This window comes from Heterodontus francisci, unplaced genomic scaffold (assembly GCF_036365525.1).
Source record: "Heterodontus francisci isolate sHetFra1 unplaced genomic scaffold, sHetFra1.hap1 HAP1_SCAFFOLD_724, whole genome shotgun sequence".
NCBI lineage: Eukaryota > Metazoa > Chordata > Chondrichthyes > Heterodontiformes > Heterodontidae > Heterodontus > Heterodontus francisci.
Window position 1 is genome coordinate 287,698 of NW_027140460.1, and position 25,072 is coordinate 312,769.

General features: G+C 45.4%; 1 protein-coding gene across 1 annotated transcript in view; it reads left to right on the forward strand.

Annotated features, from left to right (window-relative positions):
• The window catches only part of LOC137359869 (uncharacterized), a 111,361-nt gene that overhangs the window by 4,541 nt on the left and 81,748 nt on the right, over positions 1 to 25,072 (forward strand). The window contains exon 2 of the mRNA XM_068025550.1: positions 8,658 to 10,689. Coding sequence (XP_067881651.1) covers positions 8,674 to 10,689 — 2,016 coding nt within the window. The 5' untranslated portion in view covers positions 8,658 to 8,673. The remainder of the gene's footprint in view (positions 1 to 8,657; positions 10,690 to 25,072) is intronic.

The following is a 25,072-nucleotide window of genomic DNA, read 5'->3' on the forward strand; positions in this document are numbered from 1 at the left end:
GAATGAATGTGAGGAGATGGGAATGAATGAGAGAGACTGGGAATGAATGTGAGGAGATGGGAATGAATGAGAGAGACTGGGAATGAATGTGAGGAGATGGGAATGAATGAGAGAGACTGGGAATGAATGTGAGGAGATGGGAATGAATGTGAGGAGATGGGAATGAATGTGAGGAGATGGGAATGAATGTGAGGAGATGGGAATGAATGTGAGGGACTGGGAATGAATGTGAGGAGATGGGAATGATTGAGAGAGACTGGGAATGCATGTGAGAAGATGGGGATGATTGAGAGAGACTGGGAATGAATGTGAGGAGATGGGAATGAATGTGAGGAGATGGGAATGAATGAGAGAGACTGGGAATGAATGTGAGGAGATGGGAATGAATGTGAGGAGATGGGAATGAATGAGAGAGACTGGGAATGAATGTGAGGAGATGGGAATGAATGTGAGGAGATGGGAATGAATGTGAGGAGATGGGAATGAATGAGACAGACTGGGAATGAATGTGAGGAGATGGGAATGAATGAGACAGACTGGGAATGAATGTGAGGAGATGGGAATGAATGTGAGGAGATGGGAATGAATGAGACAGACTGGGAATGAATGTGAGGAGATGGGAATGAATGAGACAGACTGGGAATGAATGTGAGGAGATGGGAATGAATGTGAGGAGATGGGAATGAATGTGAGGAGATGGGAATGAATGTGAGGAGATGGGAATGAATGAGACAGACTGGGAATGAATGTGAGGAGATGGGAATGAATGTGAGGAGATGGGAATGAATGTGAGGAGATGGGAATGAATGTGAGGAGATGGGAATGAATGAGACAGACTGGGAATGAATGTGAGGAGATGGGAATGAATGTGAGGAGATTGGAATGAATGTGAGGAGATGGGGATGAATGTGAGGAGATGGGAATGAATGTGAGGAGATGGGAATGAATGTGAGGAGATGGGAATGAATGTGAGGAGATGGGGATGAATGTGAGGAGATGGGAATGAATGAGACAGACTGGGAATGAATGTGAGGAGATGGGGATGAATGTGAGGAGATGGGAATGAATGTGAGGAGATGGGAATGAATGTGAGGAGATGGGAATGAATGAGACAGACTGGGAATGAATGTGAGGAGATGGGGATGAATGTGAGGAGATGGGAATGAATGTGAGGAGATGGGAATGAATGTGAGGAGATGGGAATGAATGAGACAGACTGGGAATGAATGTGAGGAGATGGGAATGAATGAGACAGACTGGGAATGAATGTGAGGAGATGGGGATGAATGTGAGGAGATGGGAATGAATGAGACAGACTGGGAATGAATGTGAGGAGATGTGGATGAATGAGAGGAGATGGGAATGAATGAGACAGACTGGGAATGAATGTGAGGAGATGGGGATGAATGAGAGGAGATGGGGATGAATGAGAGATTTTGGGAATGCATGTGAGGAGATGGGAATGAATGAGAGAGACTGGGAATGAATGTGAGGAGATGGGAATGAATGTGAGGAGATGGGGATGAATGTGAGGAGATGGGGATGAATGAGACAGACTGGGAATGAATGTGAGGAGATGGGAATGAATGTGAGGAGATGGGAATGAATGTGAGGAGATGGGAATGAATGTGAGGAGATGGGAATGAATGAGACAGACTGGGAATGAATGTGAGGAGATGGGGATGAATGAGAGGAGATGGGGATGAATGTGAGGAGATGGGGATGAATGAGAGAGACTGGGAATGCATGTGAGGAGATGGGAATGAATGAGAGAGACTGGGAATGAATGTGAGGAGATGGGAATGAATGAGAGAGACTGGGAATGAATGAGAGAGACTGGGAATGAATGAGAGGAGATGGAAATGAATGTGAGGAGATGGGGATGAATGAGAGAGACTGGGAATGAATGTGAGGAGATGGGAATGAATGTGAGGAGATGGGAATGAATGTGAGGAGATGGGAATGAATGAGAGAGACTGGGAATGAATGTGAGGAGATGGGAATGAATGTGAGGAGATGGGAATGAATGTGAGGAGATGGGAATGAATGAGACAGACTGGGAATGAATGTGAGGAGATGGGAATGAATGTGAGGAGATGGGAATGAATGTGAGGAGATGGGAATGAATGAGACAGACTGGGAATGAATGTGAGGAGATGGGAATGAACGTGAGGAGATGGAAATGAATGTGAGGAGATGGGAATGAATGAGACAGACTGGGAATGAATGTGACGAGATGGGAATGAATGTGAGGAGATGGGAATGAATGAGACAGACTGGGAATGAATGTGAGGAGATGGGGATGAATGTGAGGAGATGGGAATGAATGTGAGGAGATGGGAATGAATGTGAGGAGATGGGAATGAATGTGAGGAGATGGGAATGAATGAGACAGACTGGGAATGAATGTGACGAGATGGGAATGAATGTGAGGAGATGGGAATGAATGAGACAGACTGGGAATGAATGTGAGGAGATGGGGATGAATGTGAGGAGATGGGAATGAATGTGAGGAGATGGGAATGAATGTGAGGAGATGGGAATGAATGTGAGGAGATGGGAATGAATGAGACAGACTGGGAATGAATGTGAGGAGATGGGAATGAATGTGAGGAGATGGGAATGAATGTGAGGAGATGGGAATGAATGAGACAGACTGGGAATGAATGTGAGGAGATGGGAATGAATGAGACAGACTGGGAATGAATGTGAGGAGATGGGGATGAATGTGAGGAGATGGGAATGAATGAGACAGACTGGGAATGAATGTGAGGAGATGTGGATGAATGAGAGGAGATGGGAATGAATGAGACAGACTGGGAATGAATGTGAGGAGATGGGGATGAATGAGAGGAGATGGGGATGAATGAGAGATTTTGGGAATGCATGTGAGGAGATGGGAATGAATGTGAGGAGATGGGAATGAATGAGACAGACTGGGAATGAATGTGAGGAGATGGGGATGAATGTGAGGAGATGGGAATGAATGAGACAGACTGGGAATGAATGTGAGGAGATGTGGATGAATGAGAGGAGATGGGAATGAATGAGAGAGACTGGGAATGAATGTGAGGAGATGGGAATGAATGTGAGGAGATGGGGATGAATGTGAGGAGATGGGGATGAATGAGACAGACTGGGAATGAATGTGAGGAGATGGGGATGAATGAGAGGAGATGGGGATGAATGTGAGGAGATGGGAATGAATGTGAGGAGATGGGAATGAATGAGACAGACTGGGAATGAATGTGAGGAGATGGGGATGAATGAGAGGAGATGGGGATGAATGTGAGGAGATGGGGATGAATGAGAGAGACTGGGAATGAATGAGAGAGACTGGGAATGAATGAGAGGAGATGGGAATGAATGTGAGGAGATGGGAATGAATGTGAGGAGATGGGAATGAATGTGAGGAGATGGGAATGAATGTGAGGAGATGGGAATGAATGAGACAGACTGGGAATGAATGTGAGGAGATGGGGATGAATGAGAGGAGATGGGGATGAATGTGAGGAGATGGGGATGAATGAGAGAGACTGGGAATGCATGTGAGGAGATGGGAATGAATGAGAGAGACTGGGAATGAATGAGAGAGACTGGGAATGAATGAGAGGAGATGGAAATGAATGTGAGGAGATGGGGATGAATGAGAGAGACTGGGAATGAATGTGAGGAGATGGGAATGAATGTGAGGAGATGGGAATGAATGTGAGGAGATGGGAATGAATGAGAGAGACTGGGAATGAATGTGAGGAGATGGGAATGAATGTGAGGAGATGGGAATGAATGTGAGGAGATGGGAATGATTGAGAGAGACTGGGGATGAATGTGAGGAGATGGGAATGAATGTGAGGAGATGGGGATGAATGAGAGAGACTGGGAATGAATGTGAGGAGATGGGAATGAATGTGAGGGACCGGGAATGAATGTGAGGTTCTGGGAATGAATGTGAGGTTCTGGGAATGAATGAGAGGGACTGGGAATGAATGAGAGGGACTGGGAATGAATAACAGTGGCTGGGAATGAATGTGAGGAGATGGGAATGAATGAGAGGGTCTGGGAATGAATGTGAGGGTCTGGGAATGAATGTGAGGGTCTGGGAATGAATCAGAGGGACTGGAAATGAATGAGAGGGACTGGGAATGAATGAGAGGGACAGGGAATGAATGTGAGGAGATGGGAATGAATGTGAGGGACTGGGAATGAATGAGAGGAATGAATATATGGCTGAGAATGAATAAGTAATTGTGAGAATCAGTGATCGAGCTGTAAATGAACGAGAGGTACTCAGAGTGGATTCGAGGGATAAGAATGAATAACAGCCTAAGAACCTGAGTAGAAAGGAGCAAGACTAGGATAGGGGGATCGTACAAATAATGATGGTCCATCCAGCCTGTGTCCACACTGGCTCTCTGAAAGAGCAATTCCCTCCGTTCCATTCCCCTGCCTTCTCCCCATAACCCTGCACATTCTTCCTTTTCATATAACTGTCTAATTCCCTTTTGAATGCTTCAATTGAACCTGCCTCCATCACACTCTCAGGCAGTGCATTCCAGACCTTAACCACTCTCTGAGTGAAAAAGTTTTCCTTAATGTCACTTTTGCTTCTCTTACCAAATACTTTAAATCTGTGCCCTCTCGTTCTCGATCCTTTCATGAGTGGGAACAGCTTCTCTCTATCTACTCTGTCCAGATCCTCATGATTTTGAATACCTCTATCAAATCACCTCTCAGCCTTCTCTTCTCCAAGGAAAACAGTCCTAACTTCTCCAATCTATCTTCATAACTGAAATTCCTCATCCCTGGAACCATTCCTTTGAATCTTTTCTGTATTCTCTCCAATGTCCTCATGTCCTTCCTCAAGTGCAGCGCCCAGAACTGGACACAATACTCCAGCTGAGGCGGAACTAGTGTCTTATACAAGTTCAACATAACTTCCTTGCTCTTGTACTCTATGTCTCTATTAATAAAGCCCAGGATACTGTATGCTTTATTAACCGCTCTCTCAACCTGTCCTGCCACCTTCAATGACTTATGCACATATACACCCAGGTCCCTCTGCTCCTGCACCCCCTTTTAGAATTGTACCCTTTATTCTATATTGTCTCTCCATGTTCTTCCTACCAAAATGAATCACCTCACATTTCTCTGCATTGAACTTCATCTGCCACCTGTCTGCCCATTCCACCAACTTGTCTATGTCCTTTTGAAGTTCTACACTATCCTCCTCACAGTTCACAATGCTTCCAAGTTTCATATCATCCACAAACTTTGAAATTGTGCCCTGTAAACCAAGGTCTAGGTCATTAATATATATCAGGAAAAGCAAGGGTCCCAACACTGATCCCTGGGGAACTCCATGATAAACCTTCATCCAGCCCAAAAAACATCCATTAGCCACTACTCTGTTTCCTGTCACTCAGCCAATTTCGTATCCATGTTGCTACCGTCCCTTTTATTCCATGAGCTACAAGTTTTCTCACAAGTCTGTTGTGTGGCACTGTATCAAACGCCTTTTGAAAGTCCATGTGCACATCAACAGCATTGCCCTCATCAACCCTCTCTACCTCCTCAAAAAACTCCAGCAAGTTAGTTAAACATGATTTTCCCTTAAAAAATCCATGCTGCTTTTCTTTAATTAACTTGCATTTGTCCATGTGACTATTAATTTTGTCCTGAATTAATCTTTCTAGAAGTTTCCCCACCCCAAAGATGAGCTGACTGGCCTGTAGTTGCTGGGCTTATCTTTACACCCCTTTTTGAACAAGGGTGTAGTGTTTGCAATTCTCCAGTCCTCTGGCACCACCCCCGAGTCAAAGGAAGACTGAAAAATTCTGGCCAGTGCCTCTGCAATTTCCATCCTCACTTCCCTCAATATCCTTGGATGTATCTCATCTGGTCCTGGTGCTTTATCCACTTTAAGTGCAGACAGCCTATCTAATACTTCCTCTTTATCAATTTTAAACCCCTCTAGTGTCTGACTTACCTACTCTTTCAACATTGCCTGGGTTTCATCTTCTTCCTTTGTAAAGATGCAAAGTATTCATTTAATACTTCAGCTATGCTCTCTGCCTCCACTCCTCCTTTTACCATCCTTTAACTATTTATCTGTCTATAGAAAACTTGGGGATTTCCTTTAATCCTAGCTGCCAGTCTCTTTTCATGCTCTCTCTTTGCTTTTTCATTTCCCCTCTCGACCTTCTATATTCAGCCTGGTTCTCAATAGTATTCTCTACCTGGCATCTGTCACAAGCACACATTTTCTTCTTTATCTTAATCTCTATCTCTTGTGTCATCCAGGGAGCTCTGAATTTGTTTGTCCTACCTTTCCCCTTTGAGGGAACATACCTTGACTGTACCCGAACTATCTCTTCTTTGAGGGTAGCCCATTGTTCATCTACCGGTTTTCCTGCCAACATTTGACTCCAATTTATTCGTCCCAGCTCCATTCTTATCCCGTTGAAGTTAGCTTTCCCCCACTTAATTATTCTTACCCTGGATTGCTCCTTCTCCTTTTCTATAATCAGCCTAAACCTTATGATACAATGATCACTGTCCCCTAAATGCTCTCCTACTGACACTTGATCCACTTGACCAACCTCATTCCCAAGAACCAGGTCTAGCAGTGCTTCCTTTTTCGTTGGACTAGCAACATACTGTTGTAGAATATTTTCCTGAACTCACTCTAGGAACTCTTGCCCCTCACTGCCCTTTACACTAATTATACAAACATAGACTGGGATAATAGTAAAGTCCCCCATTATAACTACCCTATAATTTTTGCACCTCTCTGTAACTTCCTTGCAAATTTGTTCCTCCACATCCTTCCCACTAGCTGGTGTCCTATAGACAACATCGAGCAATGTAGTTGACCCTTTTTTGTTCCTTCGCTCTAACCAAATAGATTCTGTCCTCGCCCCTCTGGGACATCCTTTTTCTCCAGCACTGTAATGTTCTCCTTAATCAATACCGCCACCCCTCTCCATTTCCTATCTTTCCTGAACACCTTGTATCCAGGAATATTTAACACCCAGTCCTGCCCTTCTTTGACCCGGGTCTATGTTATAGCCACAACATCATATTTCCACATGGTAATCTGCACTTGTACCTCACCAGTCTTATTAACCACACTCCGTGCATTCACAGACATGCACTTTAACCCTGATTCAGACTTTATTACTTTCTCCCTTACTCTGATCCCACCTAATAACTTACTATTCTCTACTCTGGTGCTATTAACTCTCCCAGTATTCTGTGCATCTTAGTATTCCTCTCTGACATTTCCTCCTGGTTCCCACACCCCTGTCAAGTTAATTTAATAGATTTGTCAAACAGGATTTCCCTTTCGTAAAATCACACTGACTTTGTCTGATCATACTCTGATTTTCTAAGTGCATTGTTAATAATAGATTCCAACATTTTCCTGACGACTGATGTCAGGTTAACTAGCCTGTAGTTTCCTGTTGTCTCTCTCCCTCCTTTCTTGAGTAGCATTGTTACATTTGCTAACTTCCAATCTGCTGGGACCTTTCTAGAATCGAGGGAGTTTTAGAAAATCATAACCAGTGCATCCACTATCTCTGCAGCTTCCTCTTTTAGAACCGTGGGATGTAGGCCATCAGGTCCTGGAGATTCATTGGCTTTTAGTCCCTTAAGTTGCTCTAATACTTTATCTCTGCTGATATTAATTACTTTAAGTTCCTCATTTCCTTTAGCCCCTAGGTTGCTGCATATTTCTGGTATGTAATTTGTGTCCTCTACTGTGAAGATAGACACAAAATATTTGTTCAATGTCTCTGCCTTCTCCTCATTCCCCATAATAATTTATAAGGGACCAATGTTTACTTTAACTACTCTCCTCCTTATTCTATATCTGTTACTCTTGCTACTTGTTGCTCTTACAACCTGTTTTTATATTACTGGCTAGTTTACTCTCATTCTATTTTTTCCCTTTTTATCAACTTTTTGATCACCCTTTGCTGGTTTATAAAACACTCCTCCATTTTGCTACTGTTTTTCACATAATTCATAGCCTCTTCTTTTAATCTAATACTATCCTTAACTTCCTTAGCAAGCCACAGATGGATATTTTTCCCTGGGTTTTTTGCTTTTTAATGGAATATATTTTTGTTGAACATTTGAATCATTTCTTTAAATGTTTCCACCTATTTATTTACCACCATACCTTTTAGTCTATTTACCCAATCAACCTCAACCAGCTCTCCCAACATACATATATAATTAGCTTTGTTTAAGTTTAAGATTCTTGATTTGGTATGCCTTGAGTATGTTGCTATCAAGCTTAATATGGAACTCAATTGTGATATATTCACTTTTTCCTGAGATTATTAATTAAACCTGCCTCATTACACAATACCAGCTCTAAAATAGTTTTATCCTAAATTGGTTCCACAATATATTGTTCTAGGAAACTGTCATGAAAGCATTCTATAAACACATTTTCCAGACCACCTTTACCAATTTGTTTTGTCCAGTCTATATGAAGATTAAAATCCCCATGGTTATTGCATTGCCTTTGTTACAAACTCCAATAATTATTTGAATGATGGAGGTGTAGTTTTCTGAGAATCTGAAGTCCTAGCTTTCTCCTGATTGATTCTGGTGTGCATTTTAATTTGAGTCTCTTTGCACTGCAGGTTCCTGGGAGTGTTAATGGCTGGTTGGGAAATGGGTCCTTATCTTCAGATTGATCCTTTGTCCCCTTACGGCAAAAATAAGACTTCAAGGAAGCTTCCACCCATCAGTCAAGGTTCCCACGATGCTCAGCTCGCTGCACCACAGACTAAACTGGACCTACTGAAATGCCAGTTCCAGCAAAAGCTGGAGAAAGAGAAACAGGTGAAGTTAATGGCCATCTACAAGCAGCAATATCAGGATGCTCTGTATCGCCTCAGAACCACTTGCCTCCTGGAAGCACATTCAGGACCCTGGACAAACTCTGGTATCTATGAACATTCTTCAGCTGATGTAACACTTGTGCAACAGCTGCCCCCAGAGGAGCAGGATTCAGCGTGGACACAAGTTGCACTTGGCCCACAAGGGAAAAGGAGTGCTGGCATCGACAGGTCTCACCCTCTCAGACCCATCGATCGGAGAAACTCTGGTCACAGTAACATCTTAAACCTTGAAGGAGAATCTTCTGATTGGAGGAATTTAATATCCCTGGATGCTCCCATGTGGCCAGCTATTACATTCAGACCTTCTCCACCTAAAGGGCCCAAGGACAAATGCCAGTCCAGTAGATCCCACTTAAGGACCAGGGAAAGGTGTATAGAGCTCAGACCATTGGAAGATTCAACATCTTCCGTTCAGCTGAGGCAAAGGAGCAGTCAACACAATAATTCAGCTTGTACTAAAGGACAGGAACCCAAAGAGGTCCAAAATAGTCAGGAAATTGGCAGGCAGAACATAGAAGTAGAGATTTGTAAGAAGGAGAGTCTTATCCAAGGAAGATTGAGGAAAATAGAGGAAGAACTGAGACAAATTCAGATGCAAAGAGATCAAGTAGAGGAAGAAGAAATGGAAGAGAAAAATATGGTGGAAACAGTGAGAATGGAAAGGGGGAGGTCAGAGAGGGAGAGGTCAGAGAGGGAGAGGTCAGAGAGAGAGAGGTCAGAGAGAGAGAGGTCAGAGAGAGAGAGGTCAGAGAGAGAGAGGTCAGAGAGGGAGAGGTCAGGTAGAGAGAGGTCAGAGAGGGAGAGGTCAGAGAGAGAGAGGTCAGAGAGAGAGAGGTCAGAGAGAGAGAGGTCAGAGAGAGAGAGGTCAGAGAGAGAGAGGTCAGGGAGAGAAAGGCCAGAGAGAGAGAGGTCAGAGAGAGAGGGTTCAGAGAGAGAGAGGTCAGGGAGAGAAAGGCCAGAGAGAGAGAGGTCAGAGAGAGAGAGGCCAGAGAGAGAGAGGCCAGAGAGAGAGAGGCCAGAGAGAGAGAGGCCAGAGAGAGAGAGGCCAGAGAGAGAGAGGCCAGAGAGAGAGAGGCCAGACAGAGAGAGGCCAGAGAGAGAGAGGTCAGAGAGAGAGCGGGCAGGGAGAGAGAGGCCAGAGAGAGAGAGGTCAGAGAGACAGAGAGAGAGAGAGCGATCAGAGAGAGAACGAGCAAAAAGGGACAGGACAGAAAGAGAAAGAGCAGAAAGAGAGAGGGAAGAGAAAGAGAAATTAGTTGAAATGGAAAGAGAAGCAAAGCAGAGGCAAAGAGAAAGACTTAAAAGAGAGAATGCAAGAGATGTTGGCGATCACAGAGCAGCGAAGGGCAACAGCGAAAAATCATACAAGATTAAATCCAGTGGACACTCTAAAGGGGAAGAACTAATTGAAGACAGCTTTGATGGATGTTCCTCAGAGGAATATACTGATCATTCAAACCCATTCGCAGATTATAAAGAGACTGCAAGTGAAGCAAAGGATGATACAGAAGATGATATGGATGACAGAGCACATTCCAGAGGCTCACCACAGAATGACGGGGCAGAGTGGAATGGACATTATTCACCAGAGGAGAAAGCTCACTGCCCTTTCTGTGGCCGAAGGTTTGTTCTGGATCGTCTCAGCACACACACAGAAATATGTAAGAAAGTTTTCAAACGCAAGAGGAAAATCTACGATTCTGCACAAAAGAGAGCGAAAGGAACTGATTTGGAAAACTATCAGTGCTGCCACAAGATAATGCCAGCACCGGTAAGGAAAGGGAAACGGCTCATTATTAATCGTACAAATAACTTCTGTCTCATCAACTCTGGAAGAGGGAAATCCCATCTTGGGTATAGTTTGAGGGCAAATAACTGTGCACCAATCTCTTCTTCTGTTATTCCCTTCGATTCCTCCTGCCATTCTTCAATCTGATTCCCTCCTTCCATTCTTCACTCCGATTCCTCCTTCCATTCTTCACTCCGATTCCTCCTTCCATTCTTCACTCTGATTCCTCCTTCCATTCTTCACTCCGATTTCTCCTTCCATTCTTCACTCCGATTCCTCCTTCTATCCTTCATGCGCATTCCCCTGTCTTATCATTTCAGAGATGTGAAATAGGAAATCTGGAAAGCAAATAGAGAGTATGAGAAGAGACTGGCAGCTAACATATATCTTCTATAGGCACATCAATAGTAAAAATGTAGTAAGAGGAAGGGTGGGGCTCATTCGGGTTCAAAAAGGATTATGCTTGGAGGCCGGGGACATGGCTGAGGTACTAAATGAGTACTTTGCATCTATCTTTACCAAGGAAGAAGATGCTGTCAAAGTCATGGTGAAAGAGGAGGTAGTTGAGACATTGAATGGGCTAAACATTGATAAAGAGGAGGTATCAGATAGGCTGGCTGTACTTACATTGATAAGTCACCAGGACTGGATGGAATGCATCCGAGGATACTGAGGGAAGTAAGAGTGGAAATTCTGGAGGCACTGGCCATAATCTTCCAATCCTCCTTAGATACAGGAGTGATGCCAGAGAACTGGAGAATGTTACACCCTTGTTCAAAAAAGGCTGTAAGGATAAACCCAGCAACAACAGGCCAGTCAGTTTAACCTCGGTAGTGGGAAAGCTTTTAAAAATGATAATTCTGGACAAAATTAACAGAACTTGGACAAATGCAGATTAATTAATGAGAGCTAGCATGGATTTGTTAAGGGAAAATTGTGTTTAACTAACTTGCTGGAGTTTTGTGATGAGTTAACAGAGAGGATTGATGAGGGTAATGCAGTTGATGTGGTGTACATGGACTTTCAAAAGGCATTTGATACAGTGCCACAAAACAGACTTGTGAGCAAAGTTAGAACCTATGGAATAAAAGGGGCAGCATGGATATGAAATTGGCTAAAGGACAGAAAACAGAGAATAGTGGTGAACAGTTGTTAGATGGTGGGGTTCCCCAGGGGTTGGCGTTTGGACCTTTTCTTGATCGATATTAATGATCTATACCTGGGTGTACAGGTCACAATTTCAAAATATTCAGAAGACACAAAACCTGGAAATATTGTGAATTGTGAGGAGGAGAGTGATAAACGTCAAGAGGACATAGACAGGCTGGTGGAATGGGCTGACACGTGGCAGATAAAATTTAATGCAGATAAGTGTGAAATGATACATTTTGGTAGGAAGAATGAGGAAAGGCAACATAAAATAAAGGATGCAATTCTAAAGGGGGTGCAGGAGCAGAGGAACCTGGGGGTGTATGAGCACAAATCATTGAAGGTGGCAGGGCAGGTTGAGAAAGTGGTTAAAAAGGCATATGAGCTTTACAAATAGAGGCATCAAGTACAAAAGCAAGGAAATTATCGTGAATCTTTATACAACAGGTTCAGCCTCAACTGGAGTATTGTGTCCAATATTGGGCACTGCCCTTTAGGAATAATGTGCAATATTTAGAGAAGGTGCAGAAAAGATTTATCAGAATGGTTCGAGGGAGGAGGGACTTCAGTTGTGTGGATAGATTGGAGAAGCTGGGGCTGTTCTTCTGAGAAAGAGAAGGTTGAGAAGAGATTTGATCGAGGTGTTCAAAATCATGAGGGATCTAGACAAAGTAGACAGGGAGAAACATTTCCCATTGGTAGAAGGGTCGAGAACCAGAGATTGGCAAAGGAACTAAAGGTAATATGAGGAAAAACTATTTTCACCCAGTGAGTGTTTAGGATCTGGAATGCACTGTCTGAGAGTGTGGTGGAGGCAGTTTCAGTGAGTGTTTAGGATCTGGAATGCATTACCTGAGAGTGTGGTGGAGGCAGGTTCAGTGTGTGTTTAGGATCTGGAATGCACTGTCTGAGAGTGTGGTGGAGGCAGGTTCAGTGAGTGTTTAGGATCTGGAATGCATTACCTGAGAGTGTGGTGGAGGCAGGTTCAGTGTGTGTTTAGGATCTGGAATGCACTGTCTGAGAGTGTGGTGGAGGCAGGTTCAGTGAGTGTTTAGGATCTGGAATGCACTGTCTGAGAGTGTGGTGGAGGCAGGTTCAGTGAGTGTTTAGGATCTGGAATGCACTGTCTGAGAGTGTGGTGGAGGCAGGTTCAGTGAGTGTTTAGGATCTGGAATGCACTGTCTGAGAGTGTGGTGGAGGCAGGTTCAGTGAGTGTTTAGGATCTGGAATGCACTGTCTGAGAATGTGGTGGAGGCAGGTTCAGTGAGTGTTTAGGATCTGGAATGCACTGTCTGAGAGTGTGGTGGAGGCAGTTTCAGTGAGTGTTTAGGATCTGGAATGCATTACCTGAGAGTGTGGTGGAGGCAGGTTCAGTGAGTCTTTAGGATCTGGAATGCATTACCTGAGAGTGTGGTGGAGGCAGGTTCAGTGAGTGTTTAGGATCTGGAATGCATTACCTGAGAGTGTGGTGGAGGCAGATTCAGCGAGTGTTTAGGATCTGGAATGCATTACCTGAGAGTGTGGTGGAGGCAGGTTCAGTGAGTGTTTAGGATCTGGAATGCATTACCTGAGAGTGTGGTGGAGGCAGATTCAGCGAGTGTTTAGGATCTGGAATGCATTACCTGAGAGTGTGGTGGAGGCAGGTTCAGTGAGTGTTTAGGATCTGGAATGCACTGCCTGAGAGTGTGGTGGAGGCAGATTCAATCGAGGCTTTCAGAAGAGAACTGGATAATTATCTAAAGAGAAAGAAAATTGCTTGGCTACAGGGACAGGGTAGGGGAGTGGGACTAGCTGAGTTGCTCTTACTGAGAACTGGCACGGACCCCCTGATAGGTCAAATGGCCTCCTCCTGTGCTGGAACCATTCTATGATTCTACCACACTGATTTCTCCTTCCATTTCAGACAGGAAGAGGGATGGGGTCCTGCAAGCAGATTTTTTGGGAGCTAGGAAAGAAATTAAAAAGTCCCACCTCAAATTTATGAATCAGCGGATTACTCCTGGTGTCATGTGCTAGAGAGTACAGAAATAGGAGTATAGTGTAGATGAATATGTGGCTGGAGAGTTGGTGCAGGAGGGAGGGCTTTAGATTCCTGGGGCATTGGGACTTGTTCTGGAGGAGGTGAGATCTATACAAGCTGGACAAGTTGGGACCAATATTGTAGCAGGGAGATTTGCTCGTGCTGTTAGGAAGGCAGCTTAGCAGGGGGATGGAAACCTGAGCAGAGATTCAGAAGGAAGAGAAGCAAAGCTGGAAATAGAAGGCAGAAAATTAGTAAGCAAGTGTGGAAGGTTGATGAAACAAAGGCTAGAAATTAGACAACAAAGGATTTGTTCACTGATTGGTGATATATTCTTCAATGCAAGGATTCCAGTGAATAAGGCAGATGAGCTGAGGGCACAGATAGACACTTGGAAATATATCATAGCAATTACTGAAACATGGCTTAAAGATAAGCAGGAATGGCAGTTCAACATTCCTCGTTACAGGATTTTCAGATGTGTATAAAAAGAGGGCGGAGTCACAAAGAAACAATCACAGTTGTGAGGAAGGATGATATGCTGGAAGAATCATCAAGGCCATATGGCTGAACTGAGGAAGAGAAAAGGGGCACACACACTGCTGGGAGTCTACGATTGACCCCTAAACAGTCAGAGGGAGATGGAAGATGCAGATGTATAGGAAAATTGCTGAGAAGTGCACAAACAATAGGGCACTAATAGTTGGGGATTTCAACCCCCTAATATTAACTGGGATAATATCAGTGTAAAATCGATAGAGGGTGCAGAATTCTTAAAATGCATTCAGGAGAATTGTTTAGCCAGTGCATAGCAAACCCAACAAGAGCAGGGGCAGTAAAACAGAAAATGCTGGAAATACCCGGTAGGTCTGATAAAAGCTCATTGACCTGAATGTTAACTCTGTTTCTCTCTCGACAGTTGCTGTTAGACCTGCTGAGTATTTCCAGCACATTCTGTTTTTATTTAATTTCCAGCAACCACAGTATTTTGCTCTTGTAAGAGATGGGGCAGTTCTGGACTCAGTTTGAAAGAATGAAGCTGGGCAGGTGGAAGGGGTATCAGTGGGAGAGCATTTTGGTGGTTGTGGTCATAATTCAGTTAGATTTAGGGTCGTTATGGAAAAGAACAAAGATAGACCAAGAGTAAAAGTTTTAAATTGGGAAAAGATCAATTTTACTGAGCTGAGATGTGATTTATCAAAAGTGAACTGGAAACAGCTACTTGAAGGTAAATCAGTGTCCGAGGAGTGGGAGAAGATACTGAGAGTCCAGAACAAAAACATTCCCATTAAGAAAGGTGGGACCCCCAAATCTAGACTGCCCTGGATGTCAGAGAGCATACAGAGTAGCATAAGACAAAAAAGGGCAGCATGTGTCTGATGCCAAGAACTCAGTACTGCAGAAAGTCTAGAGGAGTGTAGAAAGTGCAAGGTTGAAATTATAAAGGAAATTAGGAAAGCAAAGAGAGGACATGAGAAATTATTGGTAAGTAAAATCAAGGAAAGCCAAAGATGTTTTAAGAATACATGAAGAGCAAAAGGAGAACTATGGAAAGAGGAAGACTGATTAGTGACCAAAAAAGTGACTTATGTGTGGAGGCGAAAGATGTGGGCATGGTTCTTAATGAATACTTTGTGTCTGTCTTCACAAAAGAGGGGGCAGTGGAGACATTATAGTTAAGGCAGAGGAGTGTGAAATATTGGGAAGATGAGCATAGTGAAAGAAGAAATATTAAGGTGGTTATCATTCTTTAAAGTGAATAAATCACCAGGCCCAGATGAAATGTATCCCAGGCTGCTAAGAGAAGCAAGGAAAGAAATAGTGGAGGGTCTGATCATCATTTTTCAATCCTCTCTGTTTACAGGCATGGAGCTGGAGGACTGGAGAACTGCTAATGTTGTATCATTGTTTAAAAAGGAAGAGATAGCCTGTGTATCATAGATTCATAAGATCATAAGAAATAGGAGCAGGAGTAGGCCGTCCGGCCCCTCGAGCCTGCTCCGCCATTCAATAAGATCATGGCTGATCTTTTCGTGGACTCAGATCCACTTATACCCGTGCTCCCACCGTATCCCTTAATTCCTTTATTGTTCAAAAAGATATCTACCTTAGCTTTAAAGACGTTTACTGAAGAAGCGTCAACTACTTCACTGGGCAAGGAATTCCATAGATTAACAACCCTCTGGGTGAAGAGGTTCCTTCTTAATTCAGTCCTAAATCTGCTCCCTCTAATCTTGAGGCTATGCCCTCTTGTCCTAGCTTCACCTGCCAGTGGAAACATCCTCTCTACTTGTATCTTATCTATTCCCTTCATAATTTTATATGTTTCTATAAGATCCCCCCTCATTCTTCTGAATTCCAATGAATATAATCCCAATCTACTCAGTCTCTCCTCATAAACCAACCCCCTCAACTCCGGAATCAACCGAGTGAACCTCCTCTGCACCCTCTCCAGTGTCAGTACATCCTTTCTCAAGTAAGGAGACCAAAACTGCACACACTACTCCAGGTGCGGCCTCACCAGTACCTTATACAGCTGCAACATAACCGCTCTGCTTTGAAACTCAATCCCTTTAGCAATGAAGGACAAAATTCCATTTGCCTTCCTAATTACTTGCTGTACCTGCAGACCAACCTTCTGCGATTCATGCACAAGGACACCTAGGTCCCTCTGCATAGCAGCATGCTGCAACTTTTTACCATTCAAGTAATAATCCTTTTTCCTGTTACTCCTACCAAAATGAATGACTTCACATTTATTAACATTGTATTCTATCTGCCAAACCTTTGCCCACTCACTCAATGTATCTATGCTCCTCTGCAAAGTTTCACAGTCATCTGCACACTTTGCTCTGCCACTCATCTTAGTGTCATCTGCAAACTTTGACACCCTACACGTGGTCCCCAACTCCAAATCATCTATATAAATTGTAAATAATTGCGGTCCCAACACCGATCCCTGAGGCACACCACTAGTGACTGCCAACCAGAATAGCACTCATTTATCCCCACTCTCTGTTTCCTGTTAGTCAACCAATCCTCTTTCCATGCTAATACTTTACCCCTAACGCCATGCATCCTTATCTTATGCAGCAGCCTCTTGTGCGGCACCTTGTCGAAGGCCTTTTGGAAATCTAGGTACACCACATCCACTGGGTCCCCATTGTCCACCTTACTCGTAATGTCATCATAGAATTCCAAAAGATTTGTCAAGCATGACCTGCCCTTCATGAACCCATGCTGCGTCTGCCCAACGGGACAATTTCTATCGAGATGCCCTGCTATTTCTTCCTTGATAATAAACTCAAGCATCTTCCCCACTACAGAGGTTAAGCTAACCGGTCTATAATTCCCCATCTTTTGTCTAGCTCCCTTTTTAAACAGTGGCGTCACATCTGCTGTTTTCCAATCAACTGGGACTACCCCAGAGTCCAGCGAATTTTGGAAAATTACCGCCAGTGCACCTGCTATTTCTCCCACCATCTCTTTTAGTCCCCTGGGATGCATTCCATCAGGGCCAGGAGACTTATCAATCCTTAGCTCCATTAGCTTGCCCAACACTACCTCTTCCGTAATAATGATTGTTCCCAGGTCCTCACCTACGTTCGTCTCTTTGTCAATTACTGGCATGTTATTAATGTCCTCCACTGTGAAGACCGATACAAAATACCTGTTCAATGCCTCGGCCATTTCATCATATCCCATAACTAAATTCCCCTTCTCATCCTCTAAAGGACCAACGTTTACTTTAGCCACTCTTTTTCGTTTTATATATTTATAGAAACTTTTGCTATCTGTCTTTATATTCTGTGCTAGTTTTTTCTCATGTTCTATCTTACTTTTCTTTATAGCTCTTTTTGTAGCTTTCTGTTGACCTTTGAAGTTTTCCCAATCTTCTAGTTTCATGCTGTTTTTGGCCACTTTGTATGCCTTCTCTTTCAATTTGATAGCCTCCCTTATTTCCTTAGACACCCATGGCAGATTACCCCTTTTCTTCCAGTCCTTCCTTTTCACTGGGATATACTTTTGCTGAGCACTTTGAAAAATTGTTTTGAAAGTCCTCCACTGCTCGTCAACTGTCCCACCGTAAAATCTTTGTTTCCAGTCTACTTTAGCCAGGTCCTCCCTCATTCTATTGTAGTCCCCCTTGTTCAAGCGCAGGACCCTGGTATTGGATTTTATCTTCACACTCTCCATCTGTATTCTAAATTCAACCATACTGTGATCACTCCTTCCAAGAGGATCCCTAACTATGAGGTCATTAATTATTCCTGTCTCATTACACAGGACTAGATCTAGGATAGCTTGCTCCTTCGTCGGTTCCATTACATAGTGTTCAAGAAAACTATCACGGATACACTCAACGAACTCCTCCTCAAGGCTACCCTGACTGAGCTGGTTCGACCAATCTACATGTAGATTACAATCCCCCATGATAATTGCCGTACCATTTTTACAGGCATTAGTTATTTCTGTGTTTATTGCCCGCCCCAATGTGATGTTATTATTTGGTGGCCTATAGACTACGCCTATCAATGACTTTTTCTTCTTAGAGTTTCTAATTTCCACCCAAATGGATTCAACCTCATTCTCCATAGAACCTATATCATCTCTCAGCACCGCCCTGATGTCGTCCTTGAATATCAGAGCTACACCACCTCCCTTACCTTCCTGTCTGTCCTTCCGAATAGTCTGGTACCCCCGGATATTTAGATTTTAGATTAGAGATACAGCACTGAAACAGGCCCTTCGGCCCACCGAGTCTGTGCCGAACATCAACCACCCATTCATACTAATCCTACACTAATCCCATATTCCTACCAAACATCCCCACCTGTCCCTATATTTCCCTACCACCTACCTATACTAGTGACAATTTATAATGGCCAATTTACCTATCAACCTGCAAGTCTTTTGGCTTGTGGGAGGAAACCGGAGCACCCGGAGGAAACCCACGCAGACACAGGGAGAACTTGCAAACTCCACACAGGCAGTACCCGGAATCGAACCCGGGTCCCTGGAGCTGTGAGGCTGCGGTGCTAACCACTGCGCCACTGTGCCGCCCTATTTAACTCCCAGTCGTGACCAACCTGTAACCATGTCTCCGTAATGGCTACCAAATCATATTTATTCGCGATGATTTGTGCCGTTAACTCATCAACCTTGTTACGAATGCTACGAGCATAAAGGTAAAGTGCCTTTATGCTAGCTTTCTTACCCTCATGATTTCCAACATCTCTAATAACTCCTGAGTTATCCTTCCTTTCTGCTTCTTTCATCGTCTGCCTTGAACCTAAACCCTCCTGCACACATGTTAGCCTGCTGCTTACCTTTTTATTTATCATACTCCCTGTCGTTTTCCCTTTCCCTTCCCCCCGAGTCACTAGTTTAAAGTCCTAGAGACCACCCTATTTATCCGTTTCGCTAGAACACTGGTTCCAGATCGGTTCAGGTGGAGACCGTCCCATCGGTACAGATCCCCCTGGTTCCAAAACTGATGCCAATGCCCCATGAAATGGAACCCCTCTTTCCCACACCACTCCCTTAGCCACGTGTTTACTTCCCTAATATTCTTATCCCGAAGCCAATTTGCACGTGGCTCGGGCAGTAATCCGGAGATTATGACCCTCGAGGACCTGTTCCTTAATTTCGATCCTAGTGCTTTATAATCCCCAAACAGGTCCTCCATCCTAGCCTTGCCTATGTTGTTAGTCCCAACGTGGACCACAACAACTGGATCCTCCCCCTCCCGCTTCAATATCCTTTCAAGCCGGTCAGAGATGTCCTGCACCCTGGCACCGGGCAGGCAACACACCATGCGGGAATCCCGATCCAGCTTGCAAAGGATACTATCTATCCCCCTAATTATAGAATCCCCTATAACTACCACTTGTCTTTTTGCTCCCCCCTCTTGAATGGCCTTCTGCACCATGGTGCCATGGTCAGTTGGCTCATCCTCCCCACAGCCCTTTTCCTCATCCACACAGGGAGCAAGTATCTCGTATCTGTTGGATAAGGTCAAAGGCTGAGGATCCTCCACTCCTGAACTCAGGATCCCCCTACCTGCCTCACTTGCAATCACACCCTGTTGTCCCTGATCACGAACTGAATTTGAATTACTTAATCTACCAGGTGTGACTGCCTCCTAAAACAAAACATCCAGGTCACTCTCCCCCTCCCGGAAAGAGAAAGAGGCCATTTGGCCCATCATGTCCCTGCTGTTTTTTGCAAGAGCAACTCAGCGAGACTCACTCCCCAGTCTATTACCCAGACTATTACCCGGAGCCCTGCAAATTATTGTCTCTTCCGATAATTAGCCAATTCACTTTTGAAAGTCACAGTTGAACCTGCCTCCACCACACTCTCAGACAGTGCATTCCAGATCCGAAACACTCACTGAACCTGCCTCCACCACACTCTCAGGCAGTGCATTCCAGATCCTAAACACTCACTGAACCTGCCTCCACCACACTCTCAGACAGTGCATTCCAGATCCGAAACACTCACTGAACCTGCCTCCACCACACTCTCAGGCAGTGCATTCCAGATCCTAAACACTCACTGAACCTGCCTCCACCACACTCTCAGGCACTGCATTCCAGATCCTAAACACTCACTGAACCTGCCTCCACCGCATTCTCTGACATTGCATTCCAGATCCGAAACACTCACTGAACCTGGCTCCACCACACTCTCAGGCAGTGCATTCCAGATCCGAAACACTCACTGAACCTGGCTCCACCGCATTCTCTGACAGTGCATTCCAGATCCTAAACACTCACTGAACCTGCCTCCACCGCACTCTCTGACAGTGCATTCCAGATCCGAAACACTCACTGAACCTGCCTCCACCGCATTCTCTGACAGTGCATTCCAGCTCCTAAACACTCACTGAACCTGCCTCCACCGCACTCTCAGACAGTGCGTTCCAGATCCGAACCACTCATTGAACCTGCCTCCACCGCACTCTCAGGTAATGCATTCCAGATCCTAAACACTCACTGAACCTGCCTCCACCAAACTCTCAGGTAATGCATTCCAGATCCTAAACACTCACTGAACCTGCCTCCACCACACTCTCAGACAGTGCATTCCAGATCCTAAACACTCACTGAACCTGCCTCCACCACACTCTCAGACAGTGCATTCCAGATCCTAAACACACACTGAACCTGCCTCCACCGCACTCTCAGACAGTGCATTCCAGATCCTAAACACTCATTGAACCTGCCTCCACCGCACTCTCAGACAGTGCATTCCAGATCCTAAACACTCATTGAACCTGCCTCCACCGCACTCTCAGACAGTGCATTCCAGATCCTAAACACTCATTGAACCTGCCTCCACCACACTCTCAGACAGTGCATTCTGGATCCGAAACACTCACTGAACCTGCCTCCACCACACTCTCAGACAGTGCATTCCAGATCCTAAACACTCACTGAACCTGCCTCCACCACACTCTCAGGCAGTGCATTCCAGATCCTAAACACTCACTGAACCTGCCTCCACCACACTCTCAGACAGTGCATTCCAGATCCTAAACACTCACTGAACCTGCCTCCACCACACTCTCAGGCAGTGCATTCCAGATCCTAAACACTCACTGAACCTGCCTCCACCACACTCTCAGACAGTGCATTCCAGATCCTAAACACTCACTGAACCTGCCTCCACCACACTCTCAGACAGTACATTCCAGATCCTAAACACTCACTGAACCACCTCCACCACACTCTCAGACAGTGCATTCCAGATCCTAAACACTCACTGAACCTGCCTCCACCGCATTCTCTGACAGTGCATTCCAGATCCTAAACACTCACTGAACCTGCCTCCACCGCATTCTCTGACAGTGCATTCCAGATCCTAAACACTCACTGAACCTGCCTCCAACACACACTCAGACAGTGCATTCCAGATCCTAAACACTCACTGAACCTGCCTCCACCGCATTCTGTGACAGTGCATTCCAGATCCTAAACACTCACTGAACCTGCCTCCACCACACTCTCAGACAGTGCATTCCAGATCCTAAACACTCACTGAACCTGCCTCCACCACACTCTCAGACAGTGCATTCCAGATCCTAAACACTCACTGAACCTGCCTCCACCACACTCTCAGACAGTGCATTCCAGATCCTAAACACTCACTGAACCTGCCTCCACCACACTCTCAGACAGTGCATTCCAGATCCTAAACACACACTGAACCTGCCTCCACCACACTCTCAGACAGTGCATTCCAGATCCTAAACACTCACTGAACCTGCCTCCACCACACTCTCAGACAGTGCATTCCAGATCCTAAACACTCACTGAACCTGCCTCCACGGCATTCTGTGACAGTGCATTCCAGATCCTAAACACTCACTGAACCTGCCTCCACCACACTCTCAGGTAATGCATTCCAGATCCTAAACACTCACTGAACCTGCCTCCACCACACTCTCAGACAGTGCATTCCAGATCCTAAACACTCACTGAACCTGCCTCCACCACACTCTCAGACAGTGCATTCCAGATCCTAAACACTCACAGAACCTGCCTCCACCACACTCTCAGACAGTGCATTCCAGATCCTAAACACTCACTGAACCTGCCTCCACCACACTCTCAGACAGTGCATTCCAGATCCTAAACACTCACTGAACCTGCCTCCACCACACTCTCAGACAGTGCATTCCAGATCCTAAACACTCACAGAACCTGCCTCCACCACACTCTCAGACAGTGCATTCCAGATCCTAAACACTCACAGAACCTGCCTCCACCACACTCCCAGGCACTGCATTCCAGATCCTAAACACTCACTGAACCTGCCTCCACCACACTCTCAGACAGTCCATTCCAGATCCTAAACACTCACTGAACCTGCCTCCACCACACTCTCAGACAGTGCATTCCAGATCCTAAACACTCACAGAACCTGCCTCCACCACACTCCCAGGCACTGCATTCCAGATCCTAAACACTCACTGAACCTGCCTCCACCACACTCTCAGGCACTTCATTCCAGATCCTAAACACTCACTGAACCTGCCTCCACCACACTCTCAGGTAATGCATTCCAGATCCTAAACACTCACTGAACCTGCCTCCACCACACTCTCAGACAGTGCATTCCAGATCCTAAACACTCACTGAACCTGCCTCCACCACACTCTCAGACAGTGCATTCCAGATCCTAAACACACACTGAACCTGCCTCCACCACACTCTCAGACAGTGCATTCCAGATCCTAAACACTCACTGAACCTGCCTCCACCACACTCCCAGGCACTGCATTCCAGATCCTAAACACTCACTGAACCTGCCTCCACCACACTCTCAGGCATTGCATTCCAGATCCTAAACACTCACTGAACCTGCCTCCACCACACTCTCAGGCACTTCATTCCAGATCCTAAACACTCACTGAACCTGCCTCCACCACACTCTCAGACAGTGCATTCCAGATCCTAAACACACACTGAACCTGCCTCCACCACACTCTCAGGTAATGCATTCCAGATCCTAAACACTCACTGAACCTGCCTCCACCACACTCTCAGACAGTGCATTCCAGATCCTAAACACTCACTGAACCTGCCTCCACCACACTCTCAGACAGTGCATTCCAGATCCTAAACACACACTGAACCTGCCTCCACCGCACTCTCAGACAGTGCATTCCAGATCCTAAACACTCATTGAACCTGCCTCCACCGCACTCTCAGACAGTGCATTCCAGATCCTAAACACTCATTGAACCTGCCTCCACCGCACTCTCAGACAGTGCATTCCAGATCCTAAACACTCATTGAACCTGCCTCCACCACACTCTCAGACAGTGCATTCTGGATCCGAAACACTCACTGAACCTGCCTCCACCACACTCTCAGACAGTGCATTCCAGATCCTAAACACTCACTGAACCTGCCTCCACCACACTCTCAGGCAGTGCATTCCAGATCCTAAACACTCACTGAACCTGCCTCCACCACACTCTCAGACAGTGCATTCCAGATCCTAAACACTCACTGAACCTGCCTCCACCACACTCTCAGGCAGTGCATTCCAGATCCTAAACACTCACTGAACCTGCCTCCACCACACTCTCAGACAGTGCATTCCAGATCCTAAACACTCACTGAACCTGCCTCCACCACACTCTCAGACAGTACATTCCAGATCCTAAACACTCACTGAACCACCTCCACCACACTCTCAGACAGTGCATTCCAGATCCTAAACACTCACTGAACCTGCCTCCACCGCATTCTCTGACAGTGCATTCCAGATCCTAAACACTCACTGAACCTGCCTCCACCGCATTCTCTGACAGTGCATTCCAGATCCTAAACACTCACTGAACCTGCCTCCAACACACACTCAGACAGTGCATTCCAGATCCTAAACACTCACTGAACCTGCCTCCACCGCATTCTGTGACAGTGCATTCCAGATCCTAAACACTCACTGAACCTGCCTCCACCACACTCTCAGACAGTGCATTCCAGATCCTAAACACTCACTGAACCTGCCTCCACCACACTCTCAGACAGTGCATTCCAGATCCTAAACACTCACTGAACCTGCCTCCACCACACTCTCAGACAGTGCATTCCAGATCCTAAACACTCACTGAACCTGCCTCCACCACACTCTCAGACAGTGCATTCCAGATCCTAAACACTCACTGAACCTGCCTCCACCACACTCTCAGACAGTGCATTCCAGATCCTAAACACTCACAGAACCTGCCTCCACCACACTCTCAGACAGTGCATTCCAGATCCTAAACACTCACAGAACCTGCCTCCACCACACTCCCAGGCACTGCATTCCAGATCCTAAACACTCACTGAACCTGCCTCCACCACACTCTCAGACAGTCCATTCCAGATCCTAAACACTCACTGAACCTGCCTCCACCACACTCTCAGACAGTGCATTCCAGATCCTAAACACTCACAGAACCTGCCTCCACCACACTCCCAGGCACTGCATTCCAGATCCTAAACACTCACTGAACCTGCCTCCACCACACTCTCAGGCACTTCATTCCAGATCCTAAACACTCACTGAACCTGCCTCCACCACACTCTCAGGTAATGCATTCCAGATCCTAAACACTCACTGAACCTGCCTCCACCACACTCTCAGACAGTGCATTCCAGATCCTAAACACTCACTGAACCTGCCTCCACC